This window comes from Solanum lycopersicum, chromosome 10, assembly GCF_036512215.1.
Source record: "Solanum lycopersicum chromosome 10, SLM_r2.1".
Classification (NCBI taxonomy): Eukaryota; Viridiplantae; Streptophyta; class Magnoliopsida; order Solanales; family Solanaceae; genus Solanum; species Solanum lycopersicum.
The window spans coordinates 57,082,482-57,094,892 of NC_090809.1; the positions used below are offsets into that span (position 1 = coordinate 57,082,482).

The following is a 12,411-nucleotide window of genomic DNA, read 5'->3' on the forward strand; positions in this document are numbered from 1 at the left end:
TGAATGTTTGACCATGAAGCTTTACTAGAAAACCGTGTAACGCTCCCGCCTTGAAGATAATCTCAAGGTGTTACAAGGTTCCGAATGCTTAACCATGAACCTTTACTAAAATACCGTGTAACGCTCCCGCCTTGAAGATAACCTCAAGGTGTTACAAGGTCCCGAACGCTTGACCAACTTAAAGCTTTAATAGGATACCATGTAACGCTCCCGCCTTGAAGATAACCTCAAGGTGTTACAAGGTCCTGAATGCTTAACCAACTTGAGACAGGATAAACCCGTGAAAAGATCAGTTTAAGGTGCAAAGGGACAAATATTGTCCACCTTAAGGCATGGATATTTAAAGATCCTTTTAAAGATAAATCTGTCGGAACTCTAGCTTAAGGTGCAAAGGGACAAGTTTGTCCACCTTAAGGCATAGAAATTTAAAGATTCGTTGAAGGATAAGCTTGACCAACTTGAAGCTTAATAGGATACCGTGTAATGCTCCCCCCTTGAAAATAATCTCAAGGTGTTACAAGGTTCCGAATGTTTAACCAACTTGAAGCTTTAATAAGATACCGTGTAACGCTCCTGCCTTGAAGATAAACTCAAGGTGTTACAAGGTCCTGAATGCTTAACCAACTTGAGACAGGATAAACCCGTAAAAAGACCAGTTTAAGGTGCAAAGGGACAAATATTGTCCACCTTAAGGCATGGAAATTTAAAGATCCTTTTAAAGATAAATCCGTCGGAACTCTAGCTTAAGGTGCAAAGGGACAAGTTTGTCCACCTTAAGGCATAGAAATTTAAAGATTCGTTGAAGGATAAGCTCGCAACAAAGCTAGATTAAGGTGCAAAGGGACAAATATAGTCCACCTTAAGGCATGAAAGATTTAAAGATCCTTTTAAATATACACCAGTGAAAAGGTCAACTTAAGGTGCAAAGGGACAAATATTGTCCACCTTAAGACATGAAAATTTAAAAAGGTTCTTTTAAGTATACATCCGTGAAAAGGCCTAGCTTAAGGTGCAAAGGGACAAGTTTGTCCACCTTAAAACATAGGAATTCAAAGATCTATTGAGGGATAATCCGCAACAAAGCTAGCTTAAGGTGCAAAGGGACAAAACTCGCGCACCATTAGGCATAAAATTCAATCACATACGCATTTGGAGGCTTCTACTTATATACTTGAAGTCTTACCTTCATACTTAAAGTATTTGAATACTTCAACCTGAATACTTAGAGAATTTGGATACTTCAAATAATAAACTCGAAAAATATAAAGACTCCAATTTGCATACTTGATCTAATTTAAAGACTTCCACCGTACTTATAAGAGATTCAAATTTTATAAGGGTTTGCCCCTTCCATAGACCCATCAATACTTCGTGCAAGTCTTAAGTTTAATGAGACAAAAGATAAAAATAAAACATATATCGCTTTGACTTTCATGCAATAGATCAAGTGGGAACATTTTTTTTGACACTCATGCAACTGAACTTAGAATATGGTTCTAAGCGCCTACGTACCTCAATAAAGAGGATCAAGTCACAACGTAGTTCTGGGGATTTGAGTGATTATTCTTTATTTTTTGTGGTTGTGCCGTACACAGTGTATACTCTTGCGGGCCAGGAGTGACATGCAGTTTAGGTTCGTACCTTAAGGAGCATCATCTTCCTTCAAGGATAGTATCTCTTTAGAAATTTGGCATTAATAGGATCGATCCTTAAGCCATCAACATCAACAAGCTTGTAAGCACCATTTGAATATGCTTCTTGTACCACATATGGTCCATCCCACTTTGAGGTAAATTTGCCCCCAGACTTGTGCGAAGTAATGATGGGTCTTCTTACCGCGAGAACTTGATCTCCAACTTGAAAGCACCTCAAGCGAACCTTCTTATTAAAAGCACGAGATAGACGAGCTTGATAACATTCAAGGTTTTGTTGGGCTTGTAACCTCTTTTCATCAAGTGCTTCTAACTCAGCAAGACGCAATCGAGCATTTTCTTCCTCAGTGAGCCCTTCTTGAATAGCAAGTCTTAAGGAGGGTCTTTGACGCTTGAGTGGCAGGACTGCTTCAACTCCAAAAGCAAGTGAATATGGTGTTGCTTAAGTTGGTGTGCGATATGTTGTCCTATATGCCCACAAAGATTCTTCCATTCATTCATGCCAATCCCGTTTGGATTTGGAGACAACTTTCTTGAGCAGGTTGCATAGAGTCTTATTGAATGCTTCAGCAAGACCATTAGCGGCAGCATGGTACATAGAAGATTTACGCTGCTTAAAGTCAAAAAGATCACAAATCTTGTTCATTAACTTGTTATCGAATGGTTTGCCATTGTCTGTTATTATATAGCGAGGGATGCCAAAGCGATAAATAATATTTACTCGGATAAAATTTGCAACATTCTCTTTCTTCACCTCTTTAAGAGCGACAGCTTCAGTCCATTTTGAAAAGTAATCAGTTGCAGCCAAGATGTACAAGTGTCCACTAGAAGACTTTGGTAATGGTCCTACAATATCCAGTCCCCAAGCGTCAAATGGCCAAGATGCGATGGTTGGGTGCAATACTTCGGGTGGCTGATGAATGAAATTCGCATGAAATTGACAAGCATCATATTTTCTAGCATAATATAAGCAATCTTTCACCATGGTTGGCCAGTAATACCCCATCCTCTTTATGTGAAAATGAAGTTTTAGTCCAGATTGATGTGATCCACATACTCCTGCGTGTGCTTCTTGTAGAGCTTGAATCGCTTCTTCCTCTCCCAAACATCGTAATAACATTACCCTCAAATGATCTTCTATATAATGTATCCTTATAGTAAAGGAAACGAGTTGCACGACGACGTATGTCAGTTCTTCTTCTTGGATTTTCTGGAAGTATCCCATAACATAGGTAGTCAATGATGGGTTGTCTCCAATCTTCCTTCGCAGCTTCAACAATGGCGACGATATGATCAAGCTTATTTTCAATATATTCTTCCTTATTTGACGGTGGTACTATCCATTTTTGACAGACAGTTACTTGTGTTTGATCAGGAAGGGTTAACGTTGAAGCTAGAGTAGCCAATGCATCAGCTTTCTTATTATCTATTCGACGCACATGTTGAAGGGTTACATCCCCAAGCCATCTTATCAACTTTTGAGCATAATCATGATAAGGTCGCAATTCAGGCTTTTTTACCTCATAACTTCCTAAGAGTTGATTAATCACCAATTGAGAGTCACCAAAGACCTGTAAATGTAATTGTTTCATGTCAACGGCCATTTCAAGTCCAAGTATCAGTGCTTGATATTCAGCGACATTATTGGAGCAACATTGTTTTAGAGTAAAAGAGAATGGTAGAATCTCTTCTTGTGAACTGATGAACACCACACCAGCACCAGCTCCGCCGCGATGTGCAGCCCTGTCAAAGTACATTTTCCAAGGAGGTTGAACTTCAATTAACATCGCATCTTCATCAGGAAACTCATCAGTTAACTCCCAATCATTTGGTATAGGATGGTCTGCTAAGAAATCCGCTAGTGCTTGTCCCTTCACGGATTTTTGAGGGATGTACACAATCTCAAATTGTTGGAATTGGAGGTACCATCTTGCTAGTCAGTCACTAAGGACAGGTTTTGACATAACAAACTTGATGGGATTTGCTCTAGAAATAAGGCGGACAACATGAGCTTGAAAATAATGCTTCATCTTTTGAATTGAGAAGACCAGTGCCAAGCATAACTTTTCAATTGGCGAATAATTTAGCTCATTTGGCGTCATCGTTCTACTTAAGTAATAAAGAGTATTTTCTTTGCCCTCACTATTCTCTTGAGCTAACAGGGCTCCTAAAAACCTTTCTTGTGCTGCAATGTAGAGTATCAATGGTTTTCCAGGTATAGGGGCTGCCAAAACCGAAGGTTTCGCTAGATACGATTTGATACTTTTAAAGGCTTCGCTACATGTTTGGTCCCAATTAAAAGGAGCACCTTTCTTCATGAGATGACTGAATGGTTGACATCTCCCCGCTAGATTTGAGATGAACCTTCTCAAGTAGGCTAACTTTCCTTGGAGACTTTTTAACTCATGAATATCTCGAGGTTCAGGCATATTTGATATTGCATCGACTTTGGCTTAATCAATTTCAATTCCTCGATGTCTCACAATAAAGCCAAGGAACGTGCCAGAAGTAACTCCGAAGGCACATTTCAATGGATTCATCCTTAGTTGATATCTTCGGAGTAACTCAAACACCATCTTTAAGTCTTTCAAATGATCACCCCTCTTCCTCGACTTTACTACCAAATCATCAACATAACATTCAACATTTTTATGGAGCAAGTCGTCAAAGATATTTTGCATAGCCCTTTGATATGTGGCGCCATCATTCTTTAAACCAAATGGCATCACTTTGTAGCAATAAATACCTTTTGGCGTGCGAAATGCAGTGAGTTTTTCATCTTTTGGTGACATGCGGATTTGATTATATCCAGAAGAACCATCCATGAACGACATTGCCTCATAACCAGTGGTGGCATCAATCATCAACTCTGGAATGGGAAGAGGAAACTCATCTTTAGGGCATGCATTATTGAGATCTCTAAAGTCAACACAAACTCGAATTTGACCATTCTTCTTCCTCACAGGAACAATACTTGAAATCCATGTAGGATATTTGACCTCACGAATAAAGCCTGCCTCAATGAGTTTGTTAACTTCATTTTCTATCAATGGAATCAAGTCTGGTCTAAAATGTCTTTGAGCTTGTTTAACTGGACGAGAACCATTTTTGACTGCCAATTGATGGACCGCTACTCTAGGATTCAATCCAGGCATTTCTTTGTAACTCTAAGCGAATATATCTCTATATTCTTTGAGTATATTCATGTAAGCGACTTCTTCATCAATTTCTAGAAACGCACTCAAGTAAGTTGGCTTCGGATCTTCATCAGTGCCAAGGTTAACTTCCTTCAAAGGATCTATTGTGATCTTTACTCCTTCTTCAAGTTCTGGAGGAGCATCTTTAGCATCTTCCTCTTCCACAGGATCATTGTCATTGACCGATATATGACAACACGAGACAATATCTTCTACCTCTTCCACAATCTTCTTTTGAGGCAAAGAATCGTACTCATTTTGGATTGTAACATGATTTGAGGAACCTACACTTTCTTCATCTTCCTCGAGCTCTTTGGTGTAAACCACAGTATGAACCTTTGCCTTGAGTTCCTCTTTACAGGAAACCATAAGTTCCAGTCGTCGCTTCATCCTAGAAGGAATCAAACTTCTGAAATCTTTTCTAATCAAATGTGAAGCAGGCGTTGTAACTTTTAAATAACTTCTCAGGTTCTTGTTATTCTTCTTTAGAGGACCTAACCTCTCAAACACAGAAATTCTTGTTGTCGCTTCGCCAAGTCGATCAAAGACAGAAGGCCTTTTATTGGGAGCAGTGACGTCATCTTCAAAAGTTATATGATTATTACTGGCCCTTCTTATGGAAATGCGAATTGGCGGCGGTTGGCTATAACCTAGGCCTTCACGCGCTTTCCTAGTTGTATCTTCTGATGGGAGTTTCCCTAGTGCTGATGGCTCGCTGGGGTTGTATCCTGCCTTCACAAATAACTTGTAGGCATTGGGATCAAAACCTTCTCTTGTGCGCTTTGTAGGGAGAGTCATATCTAGCACTTGATCTTGAGCGACTGACTTTTCTGGCAACTTAGAAGAAAGGTTTATTGCATCAATCCGTCTGATAGGAAGAGTTAGCCCTCTTAATGCATTTTCTTCAAGGTTAGATGGTTGATCTTGTTCTTTCTTCGCTTTTGGAACATAACAAAGCCTAGAAGTCTGCTTCTTCTTTGAAGACAGGATCTTCCCTTCATTAAGAATGGGACAAGAGTCTTTAGTGTCAATTTTTGCCTTATCGATAGTTGCATCAATTCTTTTACTTACGATACTATCAATCTTGATTGATTTGACGTCATTGGATTTGACCCCTTTAACAACATAACTTCTCATATAGAATTTTGCATCAGCAAAGTGTGTCTCCACTTCGGTGAAATGATTATCATCTGCAACTATCTTTCTTTCAATTCCACCTTCAAGATATTTCAAACATTGATAGTAAGAAGATGAGACAATTCTATTCTCATGTACCCAAGGACTTCTAAGTAATATGTTATATAATGTCTTTGCGTCAATTACATGCATCCATGCGCTTGATCGCAAATCTCCCATGTGGATCTCTAATTTAATAGAGCCTATGGACCTCTGCCCACCTTGATTAAATCCTTGTATCAACAGACGACTTTCACTAAGTTCCCCAGTCGTGATACCAAGTTCCTTCAATGTGTGGATAGGCAAAATGTTGACTCCAGATCCTTCATCTATTAAGATTCTATTTAACTTCTTCTCTAGCACATGACCCACCATATACAAAGGACGATTGTGTAGTGTTTCACCAAATAGAAGATCGTTATCCGTAAATGTGATTTTAGTATCACAGACATGTGCTTCTTGGGAAGAAAGTTCAATAGATTTTTTAGAAGATGAAAGAGACATCATTTCTGAGATTTCCCTTGTTTCTTTTTCTTCTTCCCCAGGAGACACTTTTGGTGAGGATTCACTCGTTGTTCCTTCTTTTATAGTAGGAGGCACATTCATTGTTTGTCCTTTATCCACATTGAAACATGATGCCTCAACATTGCCTTGAGCAGACTTTGTACCGAACGAGCTTGGCAAGAATTCCTCTAGAGTCACAAGACGTTGAGGTTTTTGGTAGTGATGCACTTCAACCTTTGCCTTTTGGGGCACTTGATTGATTTTTTCTTCTCTAATTTCTTCACCATTTTTCCTCTAACCGGTTGCTCGGATAATTCTTTTCGTAAGCTTGACTTGTTGCGTCTTCGCCTTGTTACAAGAATCCAACCCTCATTACCGTCTATGTCAACGTCTTGGTCTACTGGCTCTTCTTCATGCTTTTCAGAGATATATATTTGGACCGGATCCAGTGACCCAAACGTGATAGAGGTATGGTTAGAACTAGCCTTCTCATCATCAAGGATAATTTTATTTTCGTTAGCCAATCGCATCACTCTATCCTTAAAGACAAAACATTTTTCAAGAGGATGACTCACAAGTCTATGATACTTGCAATAATTTGGGTCATTAGTTTTTCCAGCTTCATCGGGTCGCTTCATCTCTGGCAAGTCAATGAGTTTTAACTCAAGCAATTCATCAAAAATTTCAGAAACGTCAGAATCCAAGAAGGGATACTTTTTTTCTTGCATCACCCTTAGCGTCGACTTTTGATTTGGACGTGCTTGGATAGTCGTTCTCACATTTTGTTTTACGCCCTCATTCGTAGTGAACTTTGCAGGTGACACATTTACACTCATGGATTCTTTGTTGTCATTTCTGGGCAGAAACTTGCTCCACCTCTTGGGTTCCTGTTTGTCCCTTCCTTTGCGAGGATCATGGACAATAGTCATATCTTTTCCGGCAGATGTCATGCTCAACTCCATATCATGAGCGCGAGTAGCTAAATCCTCGAAAGATTTTGGTTTTATTCCTTGCAAGATGTAAAGAAGCTCCCAGTGCATTCCTTGAATACACATTTCGATTGCAGAAGCTTCACTAAGCCTGTCCTTGCAATTAAGGCTCGCGTTCCTCCATCGATTTATGAAATCTATGACCGGTTCATCCTTCCTTTGGCGAGTATTCGTGAGTTCTACCATGCTCACTGTGCGCCTTGTGCTATAGAAGCGATTGAGAAACTCATGTTCTAGTTGCTCCCAACTATCAATAGAGTTAGGTTCAAGATCCATGTACCAATCAAAGGCATTTCCTTTTAGAGAGCGAACAAACTGTTTAACAAGATAGTCTCCATATGTTCCAGCATTATTACATGTCTCCACGAAGTGCGCGACATGTTGTTTTGGATTTCCTTTTCCCTCAAATTGTTGAAATTTGGGAGGTTGATAACCAGCAGGCATTTTAAAGTTATCAATCCTAGCAGTGTATGGTTTAGCATACATATGAGAAGACTTGGTGGAGACTTCATACTTATCTTTGATAGTTCTTTCAATAAACTCCTTCAAGCGATCGAGCGGGATCATTCCTTCAGAAGAAACTGGCATCTCTTTAACAAACGGGGCTTTCTTAGCAGGATCTTCGATTTCTTGAACTTCAATGCCCTTTCCAGGTGCATGGCTCGCATCTCCATCTAAAAGTTCTTCTATCCTGTCCATCAGCTTGTCAATTCGAGATTCTTGGTGTTGTACATGCTTCGTTAATCCTTCGACCAACTTTGTCAGATTTGCGAGTTGTTCCTCAGGAGAGGAAGCAGCAGTCACCATCGTTTGCATGATCATCGGAGATGCAGGCGAGTAACATGGATTGTCGCGTAAGTTAATTTTCAGTGGACTCACATTACGCGATATACGCGGAGATGATTCACAAGTTGAATCACAGTTCTCCCTTGTGGTAGAGTTCTTGGAACCAGATTGCTCAAGTAGAGCCAATGTCTTTTTGATCTTTTCAGCAACACTACTTCCTCCTTCTAGAGAATTTGTGGAGGAACTTGCTCCTTTTGGAGTCGAAGACCCAAAAACAGGAGTTGATGCAGACGACACTTGAAGCGTTTGTTGCCCTAGTGTAGCAGCCTTGCTTCTCGTAACAACTCCAAAACTTCCAAAGGTAACTCCAAGGATGTCTTCAACTTCAGTAGAGAACTTGGAGCTAGCGACCTTAGAGGAGGTTGATCGAAGTTGTTGTTCATGGAAGTCATCTTGATATTCTTTGACGTTTGAAAAGTTGAGATGAGAGGTAGAGATTGTCCCAGTGGGCGTGCCAGAATTTGTAGATAATAAAATTCGCGTCGAGAAAATAATAATCAAGAGCGGAAAATTATAGCAACAATCAATTTTATTATTTCAAATGCGAGTGTTACAATCTCTATAATTCCTCTGAATTCGCCTTTTCAAATATAAATTCAAGGGCTTTAAAGCTTGTTCTTGAGTCTACGATTAACTTGAACTTGAACTTTATCTTGATCTTGACTTTTATTTGAACTCAAGGGCTTCGAGCTTGTTCTTGAATTCGGTGGTCTTGATCTTGATCGTTCTTGAACTTGAATGCTTGAATTCTTAAACTTGTAGCTTTGTAGAGAATTAAATGGCGTTTGTACCACAGAGTTTCTCTAGCTTCTTGCTTAGAATTTTCTCTCTCCTTTCTGAATTATGAGGACCCCTATTTATAGTTTTAGAATAGAGGAGTTGCGATTGGAATAGGATTCCTTTCAGCCAATCAGATTGAAGTGACATGGCATTTGGGCTTTATGGAGCGGGCTTGTCATCTTTGACACATGTCATGATTCTATTGGTTTTCTTATTTGACTTGGCATGCCACATCATCTGCACACGTGGCGACAAGATGGGCTCTAGAAATGAGATGAGATTGGGTTTAACAAATTGGGTTCATCCAATGTAGCCCAAATCAATTAATTTACACTTTAATTAAATCCATATTTATTGGACTTAAATATTTAACTCAATTATATCAATCCACAATATTTATTTGGATTAATATATTTATGAATTCAATATAATCCGAAAATCATTTTATAAATTTATATTTAATAAATTTTAAATGATTACAGTACATAATTGATAATTACACAATCCTTAATCTCTTTTCCCTCATAGTCCTTGTCTACTATATATACATACTTTTATTCACAAACTACCACTTCAACTTTTTGTCAATATTATATTACAAGTATCTATGTATATGAATATTACACTATATACACAATTGACAATTTGAAAACCATCAATCTCTTTCTGCTCATGTTCTTTATTTACTCATTTTTTACAACTATATGCACATGATTCAATTTGTTTAACGATTTTAATACAAGAGGAAAATTCATAATGATAATGTCGCACAATACACCAAAGATATATAAGTATATATATGATATCAAACTAAAAACCTAATCTCATTTGCCTCCGATTCTGCTGGATTGCTCTAATTTTTTCAGATCCACTTGAATCAAGATTGTTGACTTCTCCTCTATTTTCAAGATTAATTTTCAGTTTAAAGATTTTGAACCTTCTTTCATCTATACCTGATGTTACATGTTCGAATTTTTCAAGTATATTGAAAAGTATAGAATCATTAACCTTCTTTGTTCTTCTTCCATTCTCCATTATTAATTGTAACAATAAAGCTTGGAACTTTGACTTATTATTAAGTAATACACACAAAAAAAAAAAGATAGTTCATTCAATAATTTATCAAATCAATATATATCTGTCGTAATCCTTTTTGGGATACAACTTTTTGTCATTCTAATGAAAAACTAAGTTCTTCAATCAAAACACTTTAAAAATAGATGAAAATATAAACATGGAAATGCAATATTCTTAAGAATGAGATGAAAATGTAATTAAAAATTATTTGATGGATACAACTCACAAAAATTGCTCCTAAAATGATGAAAAAGATTTTGAATTGAAAGGAATATGAGGAAGAAAACAAGAAATTATATGATACAAAGATACTGACGAATTTTTTTTATGGATAATGATAAGCGTAAAACATGCATGACATTATTAATTTGAAATTTAATAACTTCCCTATTTAATACTTATTTCTATTAAATTAAAAAAAAAAACTATTTATTTGCCTATATGCAACTTTGCTATTTACTATGCAAGTATAACCATATAACATTAAAAAATTTAATTATAGCTATTTTTCTTAAATGTATATTGATGTTTGTCATATTTTGTAATTTTTTCTAAATGAAAACTACAGGATAAACAAGGGAAAATTTTATATATGGCAAACTTATTTGATTAAATAATATTATATGGGTATAGTTTACCTAATTACATTATATGGGTATAGTTTAGTTATTTTAGGTATCTTTAATTTTGTATATAAGGTTTCTTTTGTTTTTTATTTATACAATTTTATTTTAGAAAGTGATTTGTAACTGAAGCGTTAAATATGCTAACAATAAATATAGATAATGTCATAATTTAAGGCAGACGTCCCTTTTTTAAGCTAAACGTTCAAATTCAAAAAAAAATTCAATAAAATAAGAATTATACAGCAATTGAAACAAAAGATAAACTTGTTTTTGCTGTTTATGAAACAACAGTTCATCAATTTTTTTTTATTTTTTCTTTGTAATCGAATTCAGGTAAGTGTTCATTGGATGAAAATTCATGTTTAATATTGCAATAATCATACAATATTCTATTGGATTTACAAATTTTGATTTATGTACGTTCGTTATTGTGGTGTCATAATTTATTTTATTTTTTTTGAAAAAATAATTTCAAAATATGATTATTTTAAGCAGAAATTCCGTACTATACAATTATATACTTTTTGTTAATGTAGTATTTTTATATTATAAAGAAGATCAGTGTAAGCGAATACAGGTAATCGTTGGTGATAATTGTATATAGCCATAAAGTAAGTGTTTTGTTTTTGATACAATTATATACTTTTTTTGATGTAGTATTTGTATATTAAAAAGAATATCATTGTAAAATCAATTCAGTAATTTGATTGTATAATATATACAAAAACAGTCAATTTTAAAAGAAGTCATGTACAGATTAATTTTTTGTATATGTCTACAAACTTACCTTTTTGTATATTAATATATGTACATGAATATAGTAGTTAAACATGGCAATATATACAACTGTCTAAATGACTTTGTATATACTCCAATAATATATAAATTTAATATATACTAACTTTAATAATTTGTATATAACTACTAAAATATACAAATTACAATTTTTGTATATGTATATAAACTTAATATATACTAACTTCAATAATTTGTATATAACTAATAAAATATACAAATTATAATCATATATGAAATTTTTTCATCTGTATAACTAAGTCCAATTACGTTTTGTATATATATACAAAAACAAAGATAATAATGAGCCTTTAATATACAATCTGCTACTACCACTATTAAGACTTAGTATATTATTCATTATACATAACTTAAAGTATGTATAAAGTAATCAAATCTACAGACACATATACAGATATATAACTAAAACATGTGTTTACTAAACATGAAATATACTATATACAATTACGTGAATACAAAATTTACTTAAACAATAATTTTTTGTATATTGACATCTAAGTAACAAAAAAATTGTATCTAAATTTGTGTTTTAAGCCACTACCTCATGATTATGATGTTCTTCATATCAATCAACTTTACATGTATTTTCCTCAGAATCAATGTTTGTTGTTTTCCTCTTTCTTCCTCCTTGTACAATTTTAATGACTCTAGCTTTAGCATTGTTAATAACTTCTTGAACTGCCGTAGGGTCATATTTTTCCTTTGATCTCAATTCTTTCATTGTTTGTTCATGTTGAACTTGTTTTGA

General features: G+C 35.6%; 2 protein-coding genes across 2 annotated transcripts; both read right to left on the minus strand.

The window, feature by feature from the left end:
• Window positions 1-1,662: 1,662 nt before the first annotated feature.
• LOC138338951 (uncharacterized) lies at window positions 1,663-4,807 on the minus strand. The gene is made up of 4 exons (XM_069290048.1): window positions 4,399-4,807; window positions 2,654-3,585; window positions 2,229-2,565; window positions 1,663-2,057 (listed from the first exon to the last, which is right to left on the minus strand). The coding sequence occupies exons 1-4, from the start codon at window positions 4,805-4,807 to the stop codon at window positions 1,663-1,665; spliced, it is 2,073 nt and encodes a 690-aa protein (XP_069146149.1).
• Window positions 4,808-4,819: 12 nt separating this feature from the next.
• On the minus strand, window positions 4,820-6,631 carry LOC138338952 (uncharacterized). Its single transcript, XM_069290049.1, has one exon. The coding sequence runs from the start codon at window positions 6,629-6,631 to the stop codon at window positions 4,820-4,822; it is 1,812 nt and encodes a 603-aa protein (XP_069146150.1).
• Window positions 6,632-12,411: the final 5,780 nt, after the last annotated feature.

What these genes read in the sequence shown, in the direction of transcription:
- LOC138338951 (XM_069290048.1), bottom strand. Translation starts at nt 4,807, where the DNA reads ATGCCTGGATTGAATCCTAGAGTAGCGGTCCATCAATTGGCAGTCAAA. An exon ending in TTTCACATAAAGAGGATGGG is followed by an intron (nt 2,566 to 2,653) that starts GTATTACTGGCC and finishes TTCATTCATCAG; the next exon opens with CCACCCGAAGTATTGCACCC. An exon ending in GTACCATGCTGCCGCTAATG is followed by an intron (nt 2,058 to 2,228) that starts GTCTTGCTGAAG and finishes GAGTTGAAGCAG; the next exon opens with TCCTGCCACTCAAGCGTCAA.
- LOC138338952 (XM_069290049.1), bottom strand. Translation starts at nt 6,631, where the DNA reads ATGAATGTGCCTCCTACTATAAAAGAAGGAACAACGAGTGAATCCTCA.